The sequence below is a fragment of the Somniosus microcephalus genome, chromosome 28 (genome assembly GCF_052327205.1).
Source record: "Somniosus microcephalus isolate GS21.2 chromosome 28, FLI_Smic_1.0, whole genome shotgun sequence".
Lineage (NCBI taxonomy): Eukaryota > Metazoa > Chordata > Chondrichthyes > Squaliformes > Somniosidae > Somniosus > Somniosus microcephalus.
In genome coordinates this window covers 33,880,222-33,905,862 of record NC_141014.1, presented here as the reverse complement: position 1 = coordinate 33,905,862, position 25,641 = coordinate 33,880,222, and the positions used below count along the sequence as shown (strand labels likewise).

The 25,641-nt window shown below is 52.5% G+C and overlaps 1 protein-coding gene across 1 annotated transcript in view; it reads left to right on the top strand.

Annotated features, from left to right (window-relative positions):
• The window catches only part of LOC147099527 (SH3 and multiple ankyrin repeat domains protein 1-like), a 92,355-nt gene extending 69,888 nt beyond the window's left edge, over nucleotides 1-22,467 (top strand). The window contains exons 4-5 of the mRNA XM_085969756.1: nucleotides 3,948-6,342; nucleotides 13,105-22,467. Coding sequence (XP_085825882.1) covers nucleotides 3,948-6,342; nucleotides 13,105-13,708 — 2,999 coding nt within the window. The 3' untranslated portion in view covers nucleotides 13,709-22,467. The remainder of the gene's footprint in view (nucleotides 1-3,947; nucleotides 6,343-13,104) is intronic.
• Nucleotides 22,468-25,641: the final 3,174 nt, after the last annotated feature.

Sequence of the window (25,641 nt, the reverse complement as noted above, 5' to 3'; positions counted from 1 at the left end):
AGTACTGTACCCCAGTGTTACACAGAGACAGACCTGTACCCACCAGTGCTGTACCCCAGTGTTATACAGTGACAGACCTGTACCCACCAGTACTGTACCACAGTGTTATACAGTGACAGACCTTTACCCACCAGTACTGTACCCCAGTGTTATACAGTGACAGACCAGTACCCACCAGTAGTGTACCCCCGTGTTATACAGTGACAGACCTGTACCCACCAGTACTGTACCCCCGTGTTATACAGTGACAGACCTGTACCCACCAGTACTGTACCCCAGTGTTATGCAGTGACAGACCAGTACCCACCAGTACTGTACCCCAGTGTTATACAGTGACAGACCTGTACCCACCATTACAGTACCCCAGTGTTGTACAGTGACAGACCTGTACCCACCAGTGCTGTACCCCAGTGTTACAGTACTGTACCCCAGTGTTATACAGTGACAGGCCTGTACCCACCAGTACTGTACCCCAGTGTTATACAGTGACAGACCTGTACCCACCAGTACTGTACCCCAGTGTTATACTGTGACAGACCTGTACCCACCAGTACTGTACCCCAGTGTTATACAGTGACAGACCTGTACCCACCAGTACTGTACCCCAGTGTTATACAGTGACAGACCTGTACCCACCAGTACTGTACCCCGTGTTATACAGTGACAGACCTGTACACGCCAGTACTGTACCCCAGTGTTACACAGTGACAGACCTGTACCCACCAGTACTGTACCCCAGTGTTATACAGTGACAGACCTGTACCCACCAGTACTGTACCCCAGTGTTATACAGTGACAGACCTGTACCCACCAGTACTGTATCCCCGTGTTATACAGTGACAGACCTGTACCCACCAGTACTGTACCCCAGTGTTATACAGTGACAGACCTGTACCCACCAGTACTGTACCCCAGTGTTATACAGTGACAGACCTGTACCCACCAGTACTGTACCCCAGTGTTATACAGTGATAGACCTGTAGCCACCAGTACTGTACCCCAGTGTTACACAGTGACAGACCTGTACCCACCAGTACTGTACCCCAGTGTTATACAGTGACAGACCTGCACCCTCCAGTACTGTACCCCAGTGTTATACAGTGACAGGCCTGTACCCACCGGTACTGTACCCCAGTGTTATACAGTGACAGACCTGTACCCACCAGTACTGTACCCCAGTGTTATACAGTGACAGAGCTGTACCCACCAGTACTGTACCCCAGTGTTATACAGAGACAGACCTGTACCCACCATGTACTGTACCCCAGTGTTATACAGTGACAGACCTGTACCCACCAGTACTGTACCCCAGTGTTATACAGTGACAGACCTGCACCCACCAGTACTGTACCCCCGTGTTATACAGTGACAGACCTGTAATCACCAGTACTGTACCCCAGTGTTATACAGTGACAGACCTGTACCCACCAGTACTGTATCCCAGTGTTATACAGTGACAGACCTGTACCCACCAGTACTGTACCCCAGTGTTATACAGTGACAGGCCTGTACCCACCGGTACTGTACCCCAGTGTTATACAGTGACAGACCTGTACCCACCAGTACTGTACCCCAGTGTTATACAGTGACAGACCTGTACCCACCAGTACTGTACCCCAGTGTTATACAGAGACAGACCTGTACCCACCATGTACTGTACCCCAGTGTTATACAGTGACAGACCTGTATCCACCATGTGCTGTACCCCAGTGTTATACAGTGACAGACCTGTACCCACCAGTACTGTACCCCAGTGTTATACAGTGACAGACCTGTACCCACCAGTACTGTACCCCAGTGTTATACAGTGACAGACCTGTAATCACCAGTACTGTATCCCAGTGTTATACAGTGACAGACCTGTACCCACCAGTACTGTACCCCAGTGTTATACAGTGACAGACCTGTACCCACCAGTACTGTACCCCAGTGTTATACAGAGACAGACCTGTACCCACCAGTGCTGTCCCCCAGTGTTCTACAGTGACAGACCTGTACCCACTAGTACTGTACCCCAGTGTTACACAGAGACAGACCTGTACCCACCAGTCCTGTACCCCAGTGTTATACAGTGACAGACCTGTACCCACCAGTACTGTACCCCAGTGTTATACAGTGACAGACCTGTACCCAGCAGTACTGTACCCCAGTGTTATACAGTGACAGGCCTGTACCCACCAGTACTGTACCCCAGTGTTATACAGTGATAGACCTGTACCCACCAGTACTGTACCCCAGTGTTATACAGAGACAGACCTGTACCCACCAGTGCTGTACCCCAGTGTTATACAGTGACAGACCTGTACCCACCAGTACTGTACCACAGTGTTATACAGTGACAGACCTTTACCCACCAGTACTGTACCCCAGTGTTATACAGTGACAGACCTGTAGCCACCAGTACTGTACCCCAGTGTTATAGTGACAGACCTGTACCCACCAGTACTGTACCCCAGTGTTATACAGTGACAGACCAGTACCCACCAGTACTGTACCCCAGTGTTATACAGTGACAGACCAGTACCCACCAGTAGTGTACCCCCGTGTTATACAGTGACAGACCTGTACCCACCAGTACTGTACCCCAGTGTTATACAGTGACAGACCTGTACCCACCAGTACTGTGCCCCAGTGTTATACAGTGACAGACCTGTACCCACCAGTACTGTACCCCAGTGTTATACAGTGACAGACCTGTACCCACCAGTGCTGTACCCCAGTGTTATACAGTGACAGACCTGTACCCACCAGTACTGTACCCCATGTTATACAGTGACAGACCTGTACCCACCAGTGCTGTACCCCAGTGTTATACAGTGACAGACCTGTACCCACCAGTGCTGTACCCCAGTGTTATACAGTGACAGACCTGTACCCACCAGTACTGCACCACAGTGTTATACAGTGACAGACCTGTACCCACCAGTACTGTACCCCAGTGTTATACAGTGACAGACCTGTACCCACCAGTACTGTACCCCAGTGTTATACAGTGACAGACCTGTACCCACCAGTACTGTACCCCCGTGTTATACAGTGACAGACCTGTACCCACCAGTACTGTACCCCAGTGTTATACAGTGACAGACCTGTACCCACCAGTACTGTACCCCGTGTTATACAGTGACAGACCTGTACCCACCAGTACTGTACCCCAGTGTTATACAGTGACAGACCTGTACCCACCAGTGCTGTACCCCAGTGTTATACAGTGACAGACCTGTACCCACCAGTACTGTACCACAGTGTTATACAGTGACAGACCTTTACCCACCAGTACTGTACCCCAGTGTTATACAGTGACAGACCTGTACCCACCAGTACTGTACCCCAGTGTTATACAGTGACAGACCTGTACCCACCAGTACTGTACCCCAGTGTTATACAGTGACAGACCTGTACCCACCAGTACTGTACCCCAGTGTTATACAGTGACAGACCTGTACCCACCAGTACTGTACCCCAGTGTTATACAGTGACAGACCTGTACCCACCAGTACTGTACCTGAGTGTTATACAGTGACAGACCTGTACCCACCAGTACTGTACCACAGTGTTATACAGTGACAGACCTGTACCCACCAGTACTGTACCTCAGTGTTATACAGTGACAGACTACACCAATGCACTTCAGTACCAGTGAAGTACTTTTGAAGTGTAGTCACTGTTGTAATGTGGGAAACGCGGCAGCTACTTTGTGCACAGCAAGGTCCCACAAACAGCAATATGATAATGACCAGAGAATCTGTTTTATTGATGTTAGTTGAGGGATAAATATTGGCCCAGGAGTGCGGGGATAACTCTCCTGCTCTTCTTCGAATAGTGCCAATAATATCCTTGTGTGCTAGGAAGCTTTGCCCAGGTGTTTATCATTATTAATAATAATTAATAATCTGACCAACTATGTATTTCTCAATGTTTCTTTTCTCTTCCGTCCCTCCCTGTAGGTGTGACTGAAGAGGAGAAGCAGTTCCTGGTGCCGCCTTCCTTTAAGTTCGCCCGCAGTCTGTCTGTCCCGAGCGCTGACGACATCCCGCCACCCCCCACCACCGCCCCCCCGGACCCTCCGTTCAACCTGGCCCAGCCCCGCTCCGGCCCCCCTCCTCCCCCGCTCGTCGCGGCCCCTCCGTCCGTCAGGTCGACCTTTAACCCCGGCGGGGGCGGCGAGCCCAAGATCTACGCCAGCCTGCGGCACGACATCGCGGAGCCGCAGGTCAAAGGGGAGCCGAAGGACCGGCACAAGCGGGAGAAGATGATCATCTTCCGGCAGGACTCCGAGCAGCTGCCGGACGAGCGGGCCCGGCTCGCGGCCGGCGGGGGCCCGTCCTCCTCCACCGCTGCCTCCGCCGCCGCCTCCACGCAGAACACCAGGAGCCGGCGCGGCCAGGCGGCCGACAGTCGCTACAGCAACCCTGCCAACCGGATGGTGAACACGGCCATGTACGTGCCGGCCAAGCCCATGCGGCGGAAAGGCCTCCTGGTCAAGCAGTCGAAGGTGGAGGACGAGCAGCAGCAACAACAGCAGCAGCAGCAGCAGCAGCAGCAACAGCAGCAGGACAAGACTTGCTCCATCCCCATCCCCACCATCATCATCAAGGCCCCATCCACCAGCAGCAGCGGCCGTAGCAGCCAAGGCAGCAGCATGGAGGCTGAGGCGGGCGCGGAGCCGCAGAAGGCCCGAGAGAGCATGGACTTCACCAGCCAGTTTGGGGCGGCCATTGTGGGCGCAGCCCGGCGCGACCGCGAGCGCTACATGGAGGCCCGGCGCAAGTCGGCCATCTTCCTCTCGACGGACGTGGCGGAGGAGGAGGCGCCCGACACCCCGACGCGCCTCACGCACTCCAAGTCGATCGACGACAGCATGTTCAACAACGCTGAGGCCTTCATGAACATCATGGTGTCCGCCGGCCGCGGGGCGCCGCTGGGCTTTGCCGTCGCCGACCGCGGCTACGCCTACGAGCCCGGCAAGCCGCCGGCGCCGGCCAGCGCCTTCAGCTCCCTCTCGTCCACGTTCGCCCCCCGGGGGGGAGGGGGTACCTTCATCCACCCGCTGACCGGCAAGGTGCTGGACCCGGGCTCGCCGCTGGGGCTGGCCCTGGCTGCCCGCGAGCGAACGCTGAAGGAGCAGCCGCGGGGCGAGGCCGAGGAGCGCAAGGGCGGCCCGCCGCGGTACGCCGATTCCGCCGGCAAGGGGCTGGCCGAGGCGTCAAGCGGTGGCACCGGGCCCAAGCCGCGCGCCGGCCAGAGGAAGGAGGCCCCGCTGCGGCCGCAGAGGTCGGAGGAGGCGGCTGTGGCCCCCCGGCCCCAGGGGGCGGCCGTGTCCTGGGCGGAGGACGAGGGGCGAATCGAGTTGCGAGTGCGCTTCATGGAGAATGCCCAGCCCCCGACCCCGTGCCCCCAGCTCCCCGACGGCGAGGGACTGCCGCTGACCGTTCTCCCCCCACCCGCCCCGTCCATCGATGCCGAAGAGGAGTTCGTCTTCAGCGACCCCTTGCCCCCGCCGCTGGAATTCTCCAACAGCTTCGACAGCACCGAGGCTCCTCCCCCGCCTCCCCCGCCCCCACCCCCGCCTCCCCCTCCCCCGCCTCCGCCCCCACCTCCCCCTCCCCCGCCCTCCTGCGCCGCCCCCGCCCCTCCCGAGGCGGGCAGCCTGCCCGCCGTGGACTCGACGGGCTCCAGCCTGACCTCCTACGACAGCGAGGTGGCCACCTTGACCCAGGCCCCCAAGGAGGACCACGTCAACTGCTCCGCCGAGGCCGCGGCCCCAGCCAGCGGCAGCAGGGCGCCCTCGGCCGAGACCCTTCTGGACAATGTGGGCGACTCGGGCATTGAGGAGGTGGACAGCCGGAGTGGGAGCGAGCACCACCTGGAGACGGTCAGCAGCATCTCCACCCTCTCCAGCCTCTCGGGCCTCTCCTCCGAAGGCAACGAGCTCCTGGACACCTACATCGCCTACCTGGACGGCCACGTCTTCGGCTCCGACAAGCCCCCCTTCCCCTCCCGGATGAGGTCCAGGCCCCTGCCGGGAAGGGGGCCAGGGCCGCTGAGGGACCCCGGGGCGACGGCACCCCCCATCTCCAACGCCACCTTCCCGCCGCAGCCACCCTCCAGCGAGCCAGCCGAGCCACAGGAGCGCCAGCCACCGGCCCCCACCGCCGCCGCCGCCGCCTCGCTCTGGGAGGACTCGTCGCACATCAAGGGGCCCAACATGGCCTCCATGAAGGCCAGCATCATCAGTGAACTGAGCTCCAAACTGCAGCAGATGAGCGGAGCCACCTGGGCCCGGACCAGTGACACCATGGGACCTCTGACAGCCACCAAAACCGCGATTCCAAGACACAGGTACCACCATAGGAGCGGGAGGAGGCCATTCAGCCCCTCCAGCCTGTTCCGCCATTCAATGAGATCATGGCTGACTTGTATCCTAACTTCATGCACCTGCCTTGGCTCTATAACCCTATTTGGCCCGCAAAAATCTCAGATTTAAAATGATTAATCGAGCCCCAGCGTCATCTGCTTTTTGCGGGTGAGAGTTCCATACTTCCACCACCCTTTGTCATAGAGTCATAGAATTATACAGCACAGAAAGAGGCCCTTCGGCCCATCGTGTCTGCGCCGTCCATCAAGCCCTGTCCAATCTAATCCCATTTTCCAGCATTTGGTCCATAGCCTTGTATGCAATGGCATTTCAAGTGCTCATCCAAATGCTTCTTGAATGTTGAGGGTTCCTGCCTCCACAACCCTTTCAGGCAGTGAGTTCCAGACTCCAGCCACCCTATCTATGCCCCTCATCATTTTGTACACCTCAATCAGGTCCCCCCTCAGCCTTCTTTGCTCCAAGGAAAACAACCCCAGCCTGTTCAGTCTTTCTTCATAGCTGAGGCGCTCCATCCCAGGTAACATCCTGGTGAATCTTCTCTGCACCCTCTCCAATGCAATCACATCCTTCCTATAGTGAGGCGACCAGAACTGCACACAGTACTCCAGCTGTGGCCTTACCAGCGTTTTGTACAGCTCCATCATAACCTCCCTGCTCTTATACTCTATGCCTCGGCTAATGAAGGCAAGTATCCCATATGCCTTTTTAACCACCTTATCTACCTGTTCCGCTGCCTTTGCATGAAGATTGTTTCCTAACTTCTCCCCTGAACGGCCTGGCTCTGATTTTAAGGTCATGTCCCCTTGTCCTGGACTCGCCCCAACCAGCGGATAACGTTTCTCTCTCTCTACCCGATCAATTCCTTTCAAAATCCTAAAAACCTCAATTAAACCTCAGCCATCTAAATTCCAGAGAATACAAGCCTAGTTTATGTAATCTCTCCTCATAATCTAACCCTTGGAGCCCCGGTAACATTCTGGTGAATCTGCGCTGCACTCATTCCGAGGCCAGTCGATCCTTTCTAAGGGGTGGTGCCCAGAACTGTACACAGCGCTCCCGATGTGGTCTAACCGGGGCTTTGTACAGCTGTAGCAAAACTTCCTCCCCTTTATTATATTACATAGAAACATAGAAGATAGGAGCAGGAGTAGGCCATTCGGCCCCTCGAGCCTGCTCCGCCATTTAATGAGATCATGGCTGATCATCCAAATTCAGTACCCTGTCCCTGCCTTCTCCCCATATCCCTTGATCCCCTTAGCCTTAAGAAATATATCTAACTCCTTCTTGAATATATTGGCCTCAACTGCCTTCTGTGGTAGAGAATTCCACAGGTTCACCACTCTCTGGGTGAAGAAATTCAGTCCTAAATGGCTTACCCCTTATCCTTAGACTGTGACCCCTGGTTCTGGACTCCCCCGCCATCGGGAACATCCTGCATCTAGTCGTGTTCGAATTTTATATTCTAGCCCTCTAGTTATAAAGGCTAACATTCCACCATCTTCTCCTCGTCCTCTCCTGATGGGGCTGTCTCACATTGGGGCAGCGTTCCATGGGCAGCCCCCACCCCCCCATTTGTGCTGCTTTGTGGTACCCCCTCCCTAGCTCCCATTCGCCAGGCTTGAGCCTTGGCAGCAAGTGTGGGCAAGTTGTTCAAGGTAGGAGAGAAGCTTCATGGCCAAGCCCGGCCCATTCTGCTCACGCACACCTTCCAACAGGAAGTGGCAGCCGGCAACGTAGGAACCACTTGACGATAAAGCCCATCTAGTTCGCCTTCTCCCATCCTGGTAGTCGCACGGCACGACCATAATGGGTGACATGAATCTTATCATTCATGTGGAAATGACTTATGAAATAATACTGGGCGGCCTGCTGGTAGCGCTGTCCAGGGAGAGTATAAATACTCGGGCATGGGCCCAGCTTGCTCAGGACGTTCTTTAACAGGAACTAGTGAAGGACACAACTAGACCTCCATGTTGTAAAACAGTTGATTAAAGCTTTGTTTAACGCTTAGACCAAGTGCCTAGTAGTTTTCTTAACGTCATTGGGGTTGTTGACTAATCACAGCAATCAATCTCTGTTGATTAGTCTACAACAGACCCAGACATGAGGCGAGGAAATCTCCCAGTGGTGGAGTGCTTTGAGAACCAGAGGCCCAAAGTCACCTCTTCCTCCCGAGCACACTACACTTACCATAGGAGCAGGAGTCGGCCAATCAGCCCCTCGAGCCTGTTCTGCCATTCAATGAGATCATGGCTGATCTGTACCTTAGCTCCATCCTCCTGCCCTGGCTCCATAATCTTTTATACCCTTGGCTGGCAAACTCGCATACCACACGTCATCTCTCAAATTACTCATAAAATGTTGTTTCCTGGGGATGAAATCTCTCTAATTTGAACGAATCGACACTAACTGCTGCCACCGTCTCCCCCACGGAGCCCGTTCCACAGACCGTCCGCTCGCTCGCTGAAACATTGATTCCGCAGATTCGTTTTCAATTTATCCCCTCTTCAGGCACTGGCCCGGTGAGGAGCAGGAACTCCGGCTGGTTTCCCCTGCCCACTTGCTAGCCCGAAGGTACTGAGGCCGGTACTCGCAACCCCGCCATCACCCCAGCTACCCCAGCAGAGCAGAAATTGAACTGGGACCTTTGTCAGTTTCAAACTGGATGGTGCTATTGGTAACTGAGCCACTAGGGGAGCTGTTTATCACAGTTTAAATAATGATTCTGACTGGTGATTGGTGCTAGATTCTATTTCCAATATTCAAGGGTGCAGTAATCACAAGATTTTTTTTTATTCGATCCTGGGATGCGGGCATCGCTGGCAAGGCCAGCATTTATTGCCCATCCCCTAATTGCCCCTTGAGAAGGTGGTGGTGAGCCGCCTTCTTGAACCGCTGCAGTCCGTGTGGTGAAGGTACTCCCACAGTCCTGTTAGGGAGGGAGTTCCAGGATTTTGACCCAGCGACGATGAAGGAACGGCCGATATACTTCCAAGTCGGGATGGTGTGTGACTTGGAGGTGGTGGTGTTCCCATGCGCCTGCTGCCCTTGTCCTTCTAGGTGGTAGAGGTTGCGGGTTTGGGAGGTGCGGTCGAAGAAGCCAGATATACAGAGATGAGCAAGGCCGGTGAACCAACCTTAGCCCGTCCCACCAGATTGCACGTACGGACCCCTATTGCACCACCCAACTGAATCTTAAATGATTGCAGGATTATCACCTACCCTTTCCGTTAGTCCAATCTGTGTTTCGATGGCTTGTTATGTGACGAGCTTCCTGATTGGTGCTAAAGTTGCCTATTCCTAGTTTGAACCTGTGTCATTTAAAAAAATGTTTAATGTTCAGAATTTGGGCGTCGCTGGCAAGGCCGGCATTTATTGCCCATCCCTAGTTTTCCCTTGAGAGGGTGGTGGTGAGCCGCCTTCTTGAACCGCTGCAGTCCGTGTGGTGAAGGTGCTCCCACAGTGCTGTTAGGGAGAGAGTTCCAGGATTTTGACCCAGCGACGATGAAGGAACGGCCGATATACTTCCAAGTTGGGATGGTGTGTGACTTGGAGCGGGGTGCAGGGGGGTTAACTTGGAGGTGGTGGTGTTCCCATGCACCTGCTGCCCTTGTCCTTCTAGGTGGAAGAGGTCGCGGGTTTGGGAGGTGCTGCCGAAGAAGCCTTGGTGAGTTGCTGCAGTGCATCTTGTAGATGGTCCACACTGCAGCCACGGTACGCCGGTGGTGGAGGGAGTGAATGTTTAAGGTGGTGGATGGGGTGCCAATCAAGTGGGCGGCTTTGTCCTGGAAGGGACCGAGTGCAACATATCCAAGTTTGCCGACGATACAAAGATGGGAGGGAAAGCAATGAGTGAAGATGACATAAAAAACCTGCAAAAGGACATAGACAGGCTAAGTGAGTGGGCAGAGATTTGGCAGATGCAATATAATGTTGGAAAGTGTGAGGTTATGCACTTTGGCAGAAAAAATCAAAGAGCAAGTTATTATCTAAATGGAGAGAAACTGCAAAGTGCTACAGTACAAAGGGATCTGGGGGTCCTGGTGCATGAAACACAAAAAGTTAGTATGCAGGTGCAGCAGGTGATCAGGAAGGCCAATGGAATCTTGGCTTTTATTGCAAGGGGGATGGAGTATAAAAACAGGGAAGTCTTGCTGCAGTTATACAGGGTATTGGTGAGGCCACACCTGGAATACTGCGTGCAGTTTTGGTTTCCATATTTAAGAAAAGATATACTTGCTCTCGAGGCGGTTCAGAGAAGGTTCACTCGGTTGATTCCGGAGATGAGGGGGTTGACGTATGAGGAAAGGTTGAGTAGGTTGGGCCTCTACTCATTGGAGTTCAGAAGAATGAGAGGCGATCTTATTGAAACATATAAGATTGTGAGGGGGCTTGATCGGGTGGATGCGGTGAGGATGTTTCCACTGATGGGTGAGACTAGAACTAGGGGGCATAATCTAAGAATAAGGGGCTGCCCTTTCAAAACTGAGATGAGGAGAAACTTCTTCACTCAGAGGGTAGTAAATCTATGGAATTTGCTACCCCAGAGAGCTGTGGAAGCTGCAACATTAAATAAATTTAAAATGGAGATAGACAGTTTCCTAGCAGATAAGGGAATTAGGGGTTACGGGGAGAGGGCAGGGAAGTGGACGTGAGTCTAGATTCGGATCAGCCATGATCCTATTGAATGGCGGAGCAGGCCCGAGGGGCCGTATGGCCTACTCCTGCTCCTACTTCTTATGTTCTTATGTTCTATTGTTTACCCTCTTACACATAGAATCTGACAGCACAGAAGGAGGCCATTCGGCCCACCGTGCCTGTGTCGGCTTTTTCCCCATAGCCCTGCAATTTTCTCCCCTTCCAGGTTTTTAATCTATTACTAGTCGTTCTCCTGTGACATTGCACAGAGGAAGCCATGACCAAGTGGAAGCGGGGTTCAAGGTCGGGTTAGAGGTCAGGGACTATTGGTCCAGTGCGTGCAGACGTAACCGAGTCCCTATTTTCAAGTCAGACGTGTTGCCATGGGCTAAAGAACAATTGACTGGGATACCAAACCTCAAACTCTCCCCTCCCCCTGCTCTCCAGAAAGTGTTGACTCTCTCATTTGTACGATATAAAATGTGCTATGTACGCCGTGCGCTCCTTATTCGGAATCAGCATTCGGTGATGCACAGTCACACCTGCAGCTCCACGTGTCCGCCAGTAGTTGGAGCTTCGTGAGCTGCAGATCTCCATATCTATGTCCACAGCGTCAACTGATGCACCTCGAGGGGCATTTGCACGCTTCCATGAGCAACTCCACGGGAGATCCAGGAGTGTGTAAACGTTTGGAGAAGATCCGTCACACTTTAACGTGTCAGGAGCATATAAAATAAGAGCGAGTGACAGGAAGCCATTTCATGCTGAGGGCAATTACAGGTTAATTTCTATTGCGCGTGGCAAACCACAAATGTCCCTAATTACTTGCAATTGAACTCTCGCTGACCTCAGAACCTATTTCGACCACTTCCTCACAAGTGGGGGAGTCATAGAGTTATACAGCACAGAAAGAGGCCCTTCGGCCCATCGTTTCCACGCCGGCCATCAAGCCCTGTCTATTCTAATCTCATTTTCCAGCACTTGGTCTGTAGCCTTGTATGCTATGGCATTTCAAGTGCTCATCTAAATGCTTCTTGAATGTTGTGAGGATTCCTGCCTCTACCACCCTTTCAGGCAGTGAGTTCCAGATTCCAACCACCCTCTGGGTGAAAAAGTTTTTCCTTAAACCCCTTCTAAACCTCCTGCCCCTTATCTTGAAACTATGCCCCCTGGTTATTGACCCCTCTACTAAGGGGAAAAGTTCCTTTCTATCTACCCTATCTATGCCCCTCATAATTTTGTACACCTCAGTCAGGTCCCCCCTCAGCCTTCTCTGCTCTAAGGAAAACAACCCCAGCCTGTCCAGTCTCTCTTCATAGCTGAAGCGTTCCAGCCCAGGTAACATCCTGATGAATTTCCTCTGCACCCTCTCCAATGCAATCACATTCTTCCTATAGTGTGGCGACCAGAACTGCACATAGTATTCCAGCTGTGGCCTAACTAGCGTTTTGTACAGCTCCATCATAACCTCCCTGCTCTTATATTCTATGCCTCGGCTAATGAAGGCAAGTATCCCATATGCCTTTTTAACCACCTTATCTACCTGTCCTGCCTTCAGGGATCTATGTACATGCACACCAAGGTCCCTCTGATCCTCTGTCCTTCCTAGGGTCCTACCATTCATTGTGTATTCCCTTGCCTTGTTAGTCCTCCCAAAATGCATCACTTCACACTTTTCAGGGTTAAATTCCATTTGCCACTGTTCTGCCCACCTGACCAACCCATGTTGGTGGGGGAGGAGACCCTGAGTTGTGGCCTTAAAGGGACAGACCCTGAGTTGTGGCCTTAAAGGGACAGGCCAGTGACATGAATCAACTGAGCGGCCTGCGGGTGGCGCTGTCCAGGGAGAGTATAAATACTTGTGCACGGGCCCAGCTTGCGCAGGACATTCTTAACAGGAACTAGTGAAGGACACAACTAGACTTCCATGTTGTAAAACAGTTGATTAAAGCTTTGTTTAATGCTTAGACCAAGTGCCTAGTAGTTTGCTTACGCCAGCCAGGTTAACGGTCGGGGCTGTATTCCTGGGACCAGTGGTCCGGGAGCGTGGCTTGTCTAATGGACTCTTCTTCTTGTGCTTCCTGTAGGGTTGCTGACGATTCGGTGTTGGCCGCCATGGCTCAGAAGCCCCCATTGAGCAGCACATTCCAGAACTGGCCCAAGACCCCCCAGCCCACCGCAAAGCACTCCAAGACTGTGGAGTTTGACATCAAGCCGGCCCTGAGGAGGGCGCCGAGCCCCTCCATGTCCCAGGCCGAGAAGCGAGTCAACCCGGACACCCCCCGGCCCTCGTCGCTGCCCATCCTCCCATCGGCCGTGGCAGCGGCCACCGCCCCCCCCTCCGGGGCCTACGACGTGCACAGCGCCCCCACCTCGGCCGGCAACAGCTTCGCCAGCTTCCCGATGGTCAGCCGGTCCCACTCGCCTACCACCAGCTTCCAGTCGCCCCCGCCCGTCCCCCCCGACAAGCCTTTCGCCGCCAAGCCGCTGCCCTTCTGGACCAAGTCCGACGTGGCGGACTGGCTGGAGTACCTGCACCTGGGCGAGCACAAGGAGCGGTTCCTGGACAACGAGATCGACGGGAGCCACCTGCCCTCGCTGCAGAAGGAGGACTACGTGGACCTTGGCGTGACGCGGGTAGGGCACCGGATGAACATCGAGCGGGCCTTGAAACGTCTCCTCGAGAGGTGATCCCAGAGTGCGGGGCTGCTACAGATGGTCCCCCTTCGCCCACCCACCCCCCCCACTTCCTCCCCCCTCCCCCACCTCCCCTTTAGAAACCAATTCAAAAAGGAAACAAGGATGGTGAATGTACCAAGCCAACACTGCACAGTAGTTTTTAACAAAGACTCCAACACCAGCGCCCCCTCTGATCAGCAACTGAGAATTTCGACGGCAAGCATCCACTGCACCGAGGGGGGGATTAAGACTAATTGCCATCGTACGGACAGATTGTCCCAATCTGATATCGGGGGAACTGAGGGTTCTTCCGTTTCATCTTTTCTTTATCTCTAAGCTAGGACTGCTTTCTTTGTGTTTCATTTCACCGTGCGGATACGACTTATATCAGTGGCCGTCTCTCTTTCTGCATGCCTGGGACTCATTGTTTCCCCCCCCGTGACATTTTCTTGCCCTCCCCACCCCCTCTGTTACCTTTCGAGGTGATTGCAAAATTCCCCCCCCCCCCGCCTCTTGCACAACAGGGAAAGAAAATTGCACTCTCCTGTACTCACACACGGGAACACACACATGTGAACACACACACGGGAACACATGTGAATACACACGGGAACACACATGAACACATGTGAACACCCACATGTGAACACACACGGGAACACGTGAACACACACGCGGGAACACATGTGAACACACACACGGGAACACACACACGGGAACACAAGTGAACACACGGGAACGTGTGAACACACACGGGAACACACACATGGGAACATGTGAACACACGTGAACACACACACAGGAACACGTGAATGCACACACGGGAACACACACAGGAACACGCGTGACCACACACACACACACATGGGAAAACACACATGCGCACGCACCACACACGTGAACATACACACAAACACACACACGCTCGTGCGCACTAGCGGAGTCCCCGCTACATTTGTCATGTCGACTTGACGGATAGTTTACCATCAAGAGAGTTATTACCCACAGAGGGTGATGGGTAAAGTGCTGCAGGAAGTAAATGTAACACAGGAAGTGCGCGTGCTACGCAAAACTTTTAATATATGATAGATGGTCTCCCTTGGCGTTATATACAGGGGTTCATGACTAAGTGTGAAGCGGAGTTCGAGGGTGAGCCTTAACTTGATCAGGGTTTGCAAACAAAATTCAGTCCCAGTCAGACGTTCTGTCGTCGTTTTTCTATTCCCATTGTACAATCCAGTGTTGACATTTCTAATGGGAATAGCCTGTGTTAATATGTCAGACTGCAGCGCCTGCCCTGGGGGGAGGGTGTAATTACAGCGTGATAAGTTTACAGAAGCAGTTTCTGTTAAAGTTGTGGGTGTAGGAATTTAGAAAGGAAAAAGTTGACAGGAAGTGCTCACCTGCACGACGCAAGAGACGACACAAACCGCTAGCGTACACTCTCATACACACTCTTGTACACACTCTCGCGCACTCACACTTGCACACACACACTCAGACTCACATTCACTCGCACACTCACAGACTCTCGCACACACGCGCACACTCACACACACTCATACATTCGCATGCACACTCACTCTCACAGACTCAAACGCGCACGCACGTGCACTCACACTCACTCACAGGTTCTCACACTTGCGCATACGCGCACACCCACACTCCTACACTCGCACACACACTCACAAGCTCGCACTCATACATTCGCACGCACACTGACTCTCAGACTCAAACTCGCACACACTCGCTCTCACACCGCACATCTGCGCACACACACACTCATACATTCGCACGCGCACACTCTCTCACAGACTCAAACTCGCACATCCGCGCACACTCAGACTCTCAGTCGCACATCCGCGCACACACACACTCATACCTTTGCACGCACTGACTCGCACTCACTCTCACAAACTCGCGCACACTCGCACACAAACTCGCACTCACGCACACACTCACACACACCCTTGCACTCACTCACACACACACACACACACACACTCGCACTCACATGCACTCTCATACTCACGCACACGCACACACACACTCTTTTGCTCTGCACAATGCATCTACATAGGGCTCACATACAAAGCCAGAGAACTGGCAAGATAGACCTCTCAAAGTGTCACGTCCGGCGTCTCTGAACCGCCCTGCTAACAAAAGTAAAGCTCATTCCGTCATAAGTTAAGGAATGTTCTGTCATAAGTTAAGGAATGTTCTGTGGTCCAGTCTGGGGATAAAGTTCCATTTTCCTGATATGCAGCATTGGGGAGGAGCAGCAAGCTGTACCAGGGCTCCAGCCTTTATTAATTCATCCTTGGGATGTGGGCACCGCTGGCAAGGCCGGCATTTATTGCTCGTTGCCGAGTTGCCCCTCGATCTCTTCAGCAATATTGGTGAGAAAGTTGGTGTGAGCCCCCCCCTACCCTCGCCCCAGATATTAGGAAACAGAGGAAGTGATCCGCCATGTTGTTTGTAGTCTTTGTTTCTGGACAGCTCTCTCTCTGCGTTTTTTCCCGTCTTATCTCTGCCCGCATTTACCGCTTTAGAAGATTCAGTATAGGACCAGCTGGGCTTACCAAGCTTGGCTATAGACGAGGGGTGAATGCGGGTAGATTGGCACAGATGCACCATAACTCTCTGGGCACGTTGACCAGAAGCAAAAGGGGGGGTGGGCTTTTAGAGAATCTGAGGGTCTCCTAGAACGAGGTGAACCTGAACAAAAAATCTTTCGGGAGGGTGGGCGGCGGGAGGAGATGGCAAACTGTCCCAAGAGTAAGATTGAGTAACTGAGGTCTCCTGATGTATTAGGGCAGCGTGTGGTGTGGCACATTAGCCTAGCAGACCAGAAGGTGCCGGGTGCTGGTCTGTGCTGCACTTGCTGATCTCAGATATGGCGCTGTACTCAGCTCGAGCCCCGAGGGGAAAGGAAGGGAAGTACCCGGGGCTCTTACCCCTCGATCACAGTCCTATGACCCCCCCCCTCCACCCTACACTTAATGCAAAGAGGGCGAGGACAGTGAGCGGGCTGGTTTGCTTTGCCCTCCCTCCCTGGTTGAATAGCCCACTCGAATGGCTACTTGGGATGTGGCATTGGCGGACTGGCTCTGCCTGTGGAGCCATGTCCCAGCAAGAGAGCGAGCGAGCGCCTACGAGAGAAAATACCGGGGGAGCGGGAGGAAATTAAGCCCCTTTGAACCTCAGAGGCGTCAACCGGCTTCGAGACAATTATGAATGGAGTTGGGTGGAGGTCGTGGGCCCTGCCCACAGTTCCTTGCAGGGCAGGAGCAGAACCTCGCACCTGGCCTGACGATAAACGTGTATCAGGCCGAGAAAAGAAATGCTGGACATTCGGAAGGCGGATTGAGTGGACCGATCACCGGCCTGGCTAACTGAAAGGTGACGGGGCCTAGTTGGGGTGAAAAAAACAATTAATTGAAGCCTAGAACCTCTCGCCAGCCACGTCAGCGAGCGTACTCCTGAGAACTAGAGTAGGGATTCGGCCCATCGATCAAAATTCAACCATATTGTAAGCAAAGGGCTGTTTCTTTAATAATAAAACAAAATACTGCGGATGCTGGAAATCTGAAATAAAAACAAAATGATGTAAATACTCAGCAGGCCAGGCAGCATCTGTAGAGAGAGCTGCTGAGTATTTCCAGCATTTTCTGTTTTTGTATAAAGGCAGTACTTTCCCTGGATGCAACATCCCCACTCACTCTCTCTCTCTCTCTCCGTAGCCCTACGAATATAGTATTCATCTTCCTTGTAAACATCTTAATTGATTTTGTATCTGGGTCCAGCCGGGCATGTGTATTCCGCATCTTTTGTGTGAATACGTGTTCTTTCAAGGATTTGCTTTCAGCCAGAATTCTAGGATCACGGGGCCCTTAGTTCTGGGTTCCCCTCAACCCCAGGGACTCGTTCCCCTATCAAGCACCTTCATTATTTTTTAAGAAAGTACTCGCTCACATCCGGCCCCGCTAAACCTCCCCACCTCCAGGGAATGCGACCCAAGCATTCCTCCCTCCCCGCCCACCGCCACTGCTTAACGGGGAACGTTAGCTAGCTCGAGGAGCAACTCTGTTAAAATGGAGGATCGTCGGTACGACCTGACAGAGAGCTCCTCCGCTAAAAACTGCCGGTGGGGCGGGGGGGGGGTGTCATTTCCTGTCTTTCCTATTACATTGTTACCCTGAAAGGGCCAACAAGTTTTCTGCCAGGATTTTCAGAAAGGTGTCAAAATTGTAGGGGCGGGGGGAGGAAACGTTGGACCTGATCAGAGTGAGTCAACGCAACCGACTTCAACACAGCGAGAAATGTCTTCACTCAGAGGGTGGTGAATCTTTGGAATTCTCTGGCCGGAGGGCTGTGAATGCTGAGTCGTTGAGTATATTCAAGGCTGAGATCGCTAGATTATTTGGAATCAAGGGAAGGTGGAGTTGAGGTAGATCAGCCGTGATCCTATTGAATGGCGGAGCAGGCTCGAGGGGTCAAATGGCCTCCTCCTGCTCCTGCTCCTTAATCTCTTACGAGAGGAGGCGGGTCTCAGTCCCAGTGAGGGGAGGGTGGGGCCGAGGAGGAGGGTGAATCCTGCGATCACCTCGTCACCCCCGCTTTTGCCCGCGGACTTCTTCGTTTTCTTTTCTGTTGTTGCTGTTGCTGCCGCCGACAGACCGACCCCGCCGTAGGCTTTTCCCTCTCCACCTGATTCTTCGCTCCGCCCCTGGGTCTTCGCGGGCAGGGGGGAGATCAGACGCGGGGACTCCGGGATCCCGCGGCAATTTGACCGGGGTGTTTTTTCAAAGGGCTGTTCACTGCACCGCTCGCCGACTCCTGCGAGGAGGGAATTCAAAAAAAAAAAGAGAAAATGGACAAAATCGTCTTCCAATCGAAAAGAGAATTTCCTTCCCCTCCCCTCCCCCCACCACCACCCTCACTTACCCCCCCACCTCCCCCACGTATGTTGCACAATGTCGAGGACTTATTGGGCGTTCTATATATTTTTTTATGAATTGTGCGACCGGTTCATTGATTTAGACGGAGTGTCAGGGGAGAACCGTGTCGAGCGAGTCCGCTGTCTTATGTTACCCTGGGGAGTGGGGAGGGTTGGTCCGTAACAGTTTTAAATAGCGTCACGACACCTGTCGAAATGCGAAAGGGGGCGGGGGGATGATGAAAAGATACAGCACCGATTTAGGGAGAAAGGGAAGAATAAAAAACCCTTCACATTTCCCCTTGAAGGGAGTGTGATGCAGTCAAGTGCAATAATAGGAATACTGCGTCACAGGCCGAATTCAAACTTGATTTTACGGTTATATCCATAAATATATTTTAAAAATGGAGGGGGGGGGAAACGGGACAAATTGTACGCCACTGGTTTACGGAAAACAATATTGGCGGCTACGGTGACTCTGATGAACCGTCCCTTGTAGCCGCTGCTTGTTACTATGGTTTGAATTCATTGCCGCGTAGCGTTTAACTCTTAAAAGTACGAGTTCGACCTACACGTTGCGTTGATGGTACAGAGTTTCCGATTCTTTTTATGTTCCCCCCCCCTCCCGATCCCTGTGAGATTTAAAAGAAATATATATCTCCCTACGTTTAAGGTTTTTTAATTCAGTAGCCCTCCACAAGTTGAGCACCGCCTCCGCTCAGAAGCCCGCGTGGCGGTTGTGTCTCGCTGCATGTCCGATCGGTTGGGGGGACGGGGTGGAGGATGCCCTGCCATCAGGTGGCACCGTGCCCGCCCGCTCTCGGGAGTTGGGGGGGGGGGGAACGAAGCGCCACCGCGACCCGGGCACTTCGAGGAACGCAAGACGCCTTACGCGGGACGGCCGAGATGTTGCGCCTGGTGCCGGTCTCTCGGTGGGCGGGGGGTGGGCGGGTGGGGGGTGCGCGCAGTCGAGCTGGCTGCACCGTTCCACTAAACGCCAATGTATTTTACGGGCAAATAGAATGGTCAGTAACTTTTACCCTACGTTCGAGTGAAAAATAACAACCCCACCCCCCCATGCTTTTGCGTGTGGGGGGAGGAGGTGGGAGTATATTGGGTGAGTGACCCATGAAAAGCTTCATTGGCAACTGGTCCCCTTTGACGCCATGTCAACGGTCACACCCGAAAAAGTGGTGTTGCGCAGTTCCCGCGATGGCCCAGGTCATTGGCCGCTGTTCTGGCCGGGGTAGCCAGGTCTCCTCGAACGATGCGGCAACAGAAGGAGGCCATTCGGCCCATCCATGCCTGTGCCGGTTGCCGTCGGATGTTCCAAAGCGGTTCAGCGCACCCCCCCCACCCCGCACCCCCCGGGCTTGAGGAGGAGACCTAGCTTTGTTTCAAACTTAATTTTGCCCTGAAGAAATGTCATCAAACTAATTGCAAATATCCGTTGCCTACTAAATTTGTATCAATACGAATATCAGATTGGAAGATAAAAAGGTGACGGTGAAAAAAAACACGTCGCTGAGACATTAAATATTAAACATACATTGGCGTTTAAAGCTGTTATGGTCACAGCTGGTGGGAGTGATGACAACATAAGGTGTGCGCAATGTGCGGTCAAAAGATTTGCTTCTAATTTTCTTCTAGAACTGACACAAATCTGGGGCCCTGCAGAGAATAAAATGCCATTAATTAACGTTACCAATAGTTTGCGGTGTGTGAGCGTGCGTGTGTGTCTCCCATGCACCGAGGGATTGGACATTTGCTCCCTGCCCCCTCCTCCGCCCTCCCACACCCTTCTCTGTAATGCCCAAAAAAAAACCGGTGAGGAGGATTCGTCCCTGTAGTAACGGCTCCTGAAAGCAGAGGACGATGTTGCACTTTGGCATTTGGCATATAGTTCAGTACCTCTCCTCCAAAGAAATGGCTGAGTGAGTGTTTTCTCCTGTGGCTGATGTTTCGTTTTGGGTCGATGTGTCTTGCGTTCCTCGAGTGCCTCTCCCTCCCCCAATTGCATGAAGTGCCCTTCCATTGGTCGTCGGTAAACTGCTGTTTTATCTATTTACTTATTTGGTGATTACAAAAAAAAATAGTGCCATCGGCTGCAGCTGAACCCGTTTCCGTTGTGGTTACGGCACGGTGGTGGCCTCGTTTGTGCTCTTGCAAACTTGGGGGTAAGATGCCACGAGCAAGGCCGCAGCCTGACTAAAGTGCCACGAGCAAGGCCGCAGCCTGACTAAAGTGCCACGAGCAAGGCCGCAGCCTGACTTAAAGTGCCATGAGCAAGGCCGCAGCCTGACTAAAGTGCCACGAGCAAGGCCGCAGCCTGTGTGGTAAGGTGCCGTCGGCGGTTGCAATAGCCCGTGCGTGTGTATCGGCAACCTTTCCTGTGCCAAGTTTATTAACGAAATATATCTGTGCCAAAGTCAGCCAAGTCGTGGCTGCCCTCTTAAGTGTCAAAAGAGAGATTTGTTCCCAAGGAAGGTTCCTGAATCTTTAAACAGTCACGTCATCGAACCGTCGGTCTCTGCTGAATACTGACTGGGTAGGACGGTGCTTCTCCCTCCGGGGCGTGGGTTCAAATCCCGTCCAGACCGCTGGGGGTCAAGGTCTCCTCTCCCGCAGAAGGCAGAGAGCCCCACAAGAAATGAGTCTGGGGGCAGTCGTGGGATCTTCCAGCGCAGAAGGAAGCCATTCGGCCCATCGAGCTTGTGCTGGCCTCTTTGAAAGACCAACCCGGTTCCACTTAACAAAAAAAATTAAAAATTACAATTCCGACCGACCCAGACCCATTCCACTGGGGACTCTTACAGGAGAGAGAGAAGCGACAGATCTCATCAGCGTGGATTTGGAACAAGAAGGGAGGCGGTTAGTGTGATAACCCAGAGTTTAGAGATTTTAACACTGGGCGCCGTGATGCTTGGTTGTGGCGTGACTGTTTTTGGGACAGGCGCGATGGACCGGCTGGTCTTTTGCCTGTCCGACATTTTGTAATTCCCTCCCCCATCCCGTCCACCGTTGCCCAAACTGAGCCAGAGCCTCTATATTTCTGTCCAAGTGCTTGGTGGGGAAACATGTTCAGTGCCTCAAGTTCCCTTTCACGCCCCAGCATGCCGTTTACCCGCCGTTGGGTGGACGCCAAGTGCACTCACAGCCCGCACGGGAATGATCTGTATATACCTTTCAGGAGAAGAGAGAAAAAGAAATTAAGCGAGACAAATTGCGAAAACCCCATTCCCTCCTTTCGACATTCCATACCTTCATTCCAAATTGGGGAGTGGGGGGAGACGAGTTGGTGAAGTATTAAATCGCAGTAGGAAACTTTTTTTATTTAATAATTCAGGGGGGGGGGCGGGCGGATAATAAAAATAAAGAAGCCGGCAGTTCCACGAGTGCTCGGTCGGACTGAGAAATGGCTGGGACTGCGGTGGCTTGGAGCCGGCTGCACGCTGCCTGGCTCCTTTAAGCGTGCTGACTGCACGCCACGGTTGAAAACCCCGCGCGCGCGCGCGATTCAAAAAAAGGGCTCGAGAGTGTGAATGTATCTAAAAACAGGAATGTAGAAAATCTCAGCGGTGAAAAGAAAAAAAAACAAAATTCAAAAATATCGTCTCTTGTTTGATAATGAATATTAATAACCTCTTGTCACCATTTTTCACGTACTAAACTACTACCGTGTAAAAGGGGTGTGTCTTCTGCTGCTTAACTCAGTATCCAAGCTGAGGAATAAGTATTCCGATTTTATTGCATATCATGTAAAGTGTACATAAACAGGGAGAACATTCCGAGAATGCTTTGTGTACAGGAAATAAACGACAATAATGAATAACCGCCTTGCGTTTTTATTTTGATGTGCATCTACCTTTTCTCCGTCACGACGGGGTGGTTGAGGCGAATAGCATAGATGCCTTTAAGGGGGGATCGAGATAAAAAAGATAAGACTTGTGACGGAAGAAACATAGAAGATAGGAGCGGGAGGAGGCCATTAGGCCCCTCGAGCCTGCTCCGCCATTCAATGGCTGATCATCCAAATTCAGTACCCTGTCCCCGCTTTCTCCCCATATCCCTTGATCCCTTTAGCCTTAAGAAATATATCTAACTCCTTCTTGAATATATTTAATGAATTGGCCTCAACTGTCTTCTGTGGTAGAGAATTCCACAGGTTCACCACTCTCTGGGTGAAGAAATTCCTCCTCATCTCTGTCCTAAATGGCTTACCCCTCATCCTTAGACTGTGACCCCTGGTTCTGGACTCCCCCGCCATCAGGAACATCCTTCCAGAAAACTCACTAAGCACTTGGCCTGAGTATAAAACAAGGCTTTAATCAACTGTTTCACAACCATGAGATTCTAGTTACATCACTAGTTCCTGGTTACAAAAACGTCCTGAGCAAGCTGGGCCCACGCCCGAGTATTTATACTCCTTGGACGGCGCCACCAGCTGGCCGCCCAGTGTTATTTCATGAGTCATTTCTTCATGAATGATAAGATTCATGAGAACTTGCATTTCTATAGCGCCTTTCACGACCTCAGGCCGTCCCAACACGCTTTCCAGCCAATGAAGTACTTTTGAAGTGCAGTCACTGTTGTAGGAAACACGGCAGCCAATTTGCGCACAGCAAGCTCCCACAAACAGCAATGTGATAATGACCAGATCATCTGTTTTAGTGATGTTAGTTGAGGGATAAATATTGGCCCCAGGACACTGGAGAGAACTCCCCCTGGACTTCTTCGAAATAGTGGCCGTGGGATCTTTTACCTCCACCTGAGAGGGCAGACGGGGCCTCGGTTTAACGTCTCATCCGAAAGACGGCACCTCCGATGGTGCGGCGCTCCCTCAGCACTGCACGGGGAGGGTCAGCCTGGATTTTTGTGCTCAGGTCCCTGGAGCGAGGCTTGAACCCACGACCTTCTGACTCAGCACATGAGGGAGAAAGAAGCAGAAGGTTTTGCTGATAGGGTGCGATGAAGAGGGGTGGGAGGAGGCCCTAAACACCGGCACAGACCAGTTGGGCCGAATGGCCTGTTTCTGTGCTGTAAATTCGATGTAATTTTCTCCCCTCTCCTCCTGACTGATATTTTACCCTTCCTAACATGCCACGGCCAATTTAGCACACTTCTTCGACAGGCACTGCCCTCCCCCTCTCAGCCGTTTGTGAATAGTGAGTGAGAAATGAGATGGGGGCATGGTGTTCAGAGTGAAAGGCAGAAGGAACACAAAGCCCAAGGCATTTAACTCTGAACCAATCCCAATGAGGTAAATCACCCGAATGCTTGTCGCCATTTTGGTTTTAGCGCTTTCAGTTCGGAAGCAATCCTGACCCATCCAGTCTGATGTCTCAGAGACAGGACAAGGCAAAGCGGAGGTCCTCGGCAGTGTGAGGTAAGCACGCGAACCGTAAAAGTCAAACTAGAACTCAACAACAATTTGCATTTATACAGCGCCTCTAACGTAGTAAAATGCCCCAAGGCGCTTCACAGGAGCGGAATCAAACAAAATTTGACACTGAGCCACATTAAGGGTATATTAGGACAGATGACCAAAAGCTTGATCAAAGAGGTGGGTTTTAAGGAGCTTCTTAAAGGAGGTAGAGAGGTTTAGGGAGGGAATCCCACAGTTTAGGGCCTAGGCAGCTGAAGGCACGGCCGCCAAAGGTGGAGCGATTAAAATCGGGGATATTCAAGAGGCCAGAATTGGAGGAGGGCAGAGATCGCGGTAAAACTCCGCTGTAACACATTGTCACCACGCTGGGCGGATATGAAAAAGAAGTGATTGGCACCGATGGTAGTACAGATACTGCTATACAGTGACCAGATTGCAAATGGGGACTGCAGTGGGCTGAAGACTGCCCCTTGCCCCTCTCCAGTCTGGGTTGGAGTCCAGGCTGGTAGGATGTCTGCCAGCTATAAGGTCGGAAGTGAAATGCGTTTGCCCACTGGCGATTCGGTTCCTTGTCATTGTGATCCACTGCGCAAGTCGGCTCTTAATCCGACACAAACCAGGGCAGAACTTGTGTGGAAACTGCCCCTTATGGTTTGGCTCTCTCCTGGTTCTCTTCCAATAGGGCCAGCTCTCCTTCCCTGCCACCTCTGCAGAGAGCCAAGGTCTCATCCTCGGCCCACTCCCTTTCTGATGCAGCCCATCAGCCACACTATCCCTCAGCCCAAGATTGACTTTCCATAGTCACGCGATGATGCCCAGATCTGCACCCTCAGCCGTCTGACTGCCCGCCCAACCTCCAGTCGTGAGCGAGCCAGAACCTTCTCCAGTTTAGCACGAGCTCAACTGAAGCCACCCTGTTTGGTTCATTCTAAAAGTTCTGCACCCCAGAATCCCTCCTTCCCTGCTATTTGGTCAAGTTGAATCTGACAGTATGCAGCCTCAGTCCTGTTTGACTCTGAGCTGAGCTTCAAGCATCACATCCAATCAAGATCATCTATTTCTGCCTCCGTCCCGATTTCATCCACATCTCTCTAAAATTGTTGTCACTTCCAGGCTCATAACTTCTCTGTAACTTGCTGCAGCTAACTTGATGGGACAGTGTAGAGGGAGCTTTGCTCTGTATCTAACCTGTGCTGTATCTGCCCTGGGAGTGTTTGATGGGACAGTGCAGAGGGAGCTTTGCTCTGTATCTAACCTGTGCTGTATCTGCCCTGGGAGTGTTTGATGGGACAGTGTAGAGGGAGCTTTACTCTGTATCTAATATGTGCTGTACCTGCCCTGGGAGTGTTTGATGGGACAGTGTAGAGGGAGCTTTACTCTGTATCTAACCCGTGCTGTACCTGCCCTGGGAGTGTTTGATGTGACAGTGTAGAGGGAGCTTTACTCTATCTAACCTGTGCTGTACCTGCCCTGGGAATGTTTGATGGGACAGTGTAGAGGGAGCTTTACTCTGTATCTAACCCATGCTGTACCTTGCCTGGGAGTGTTTGATGGGACAGCTGTATCTAACCCGTGCTGTACCTTGCCTGGGAGTGTTTGATGGGACAGTGTAGAGGGAGC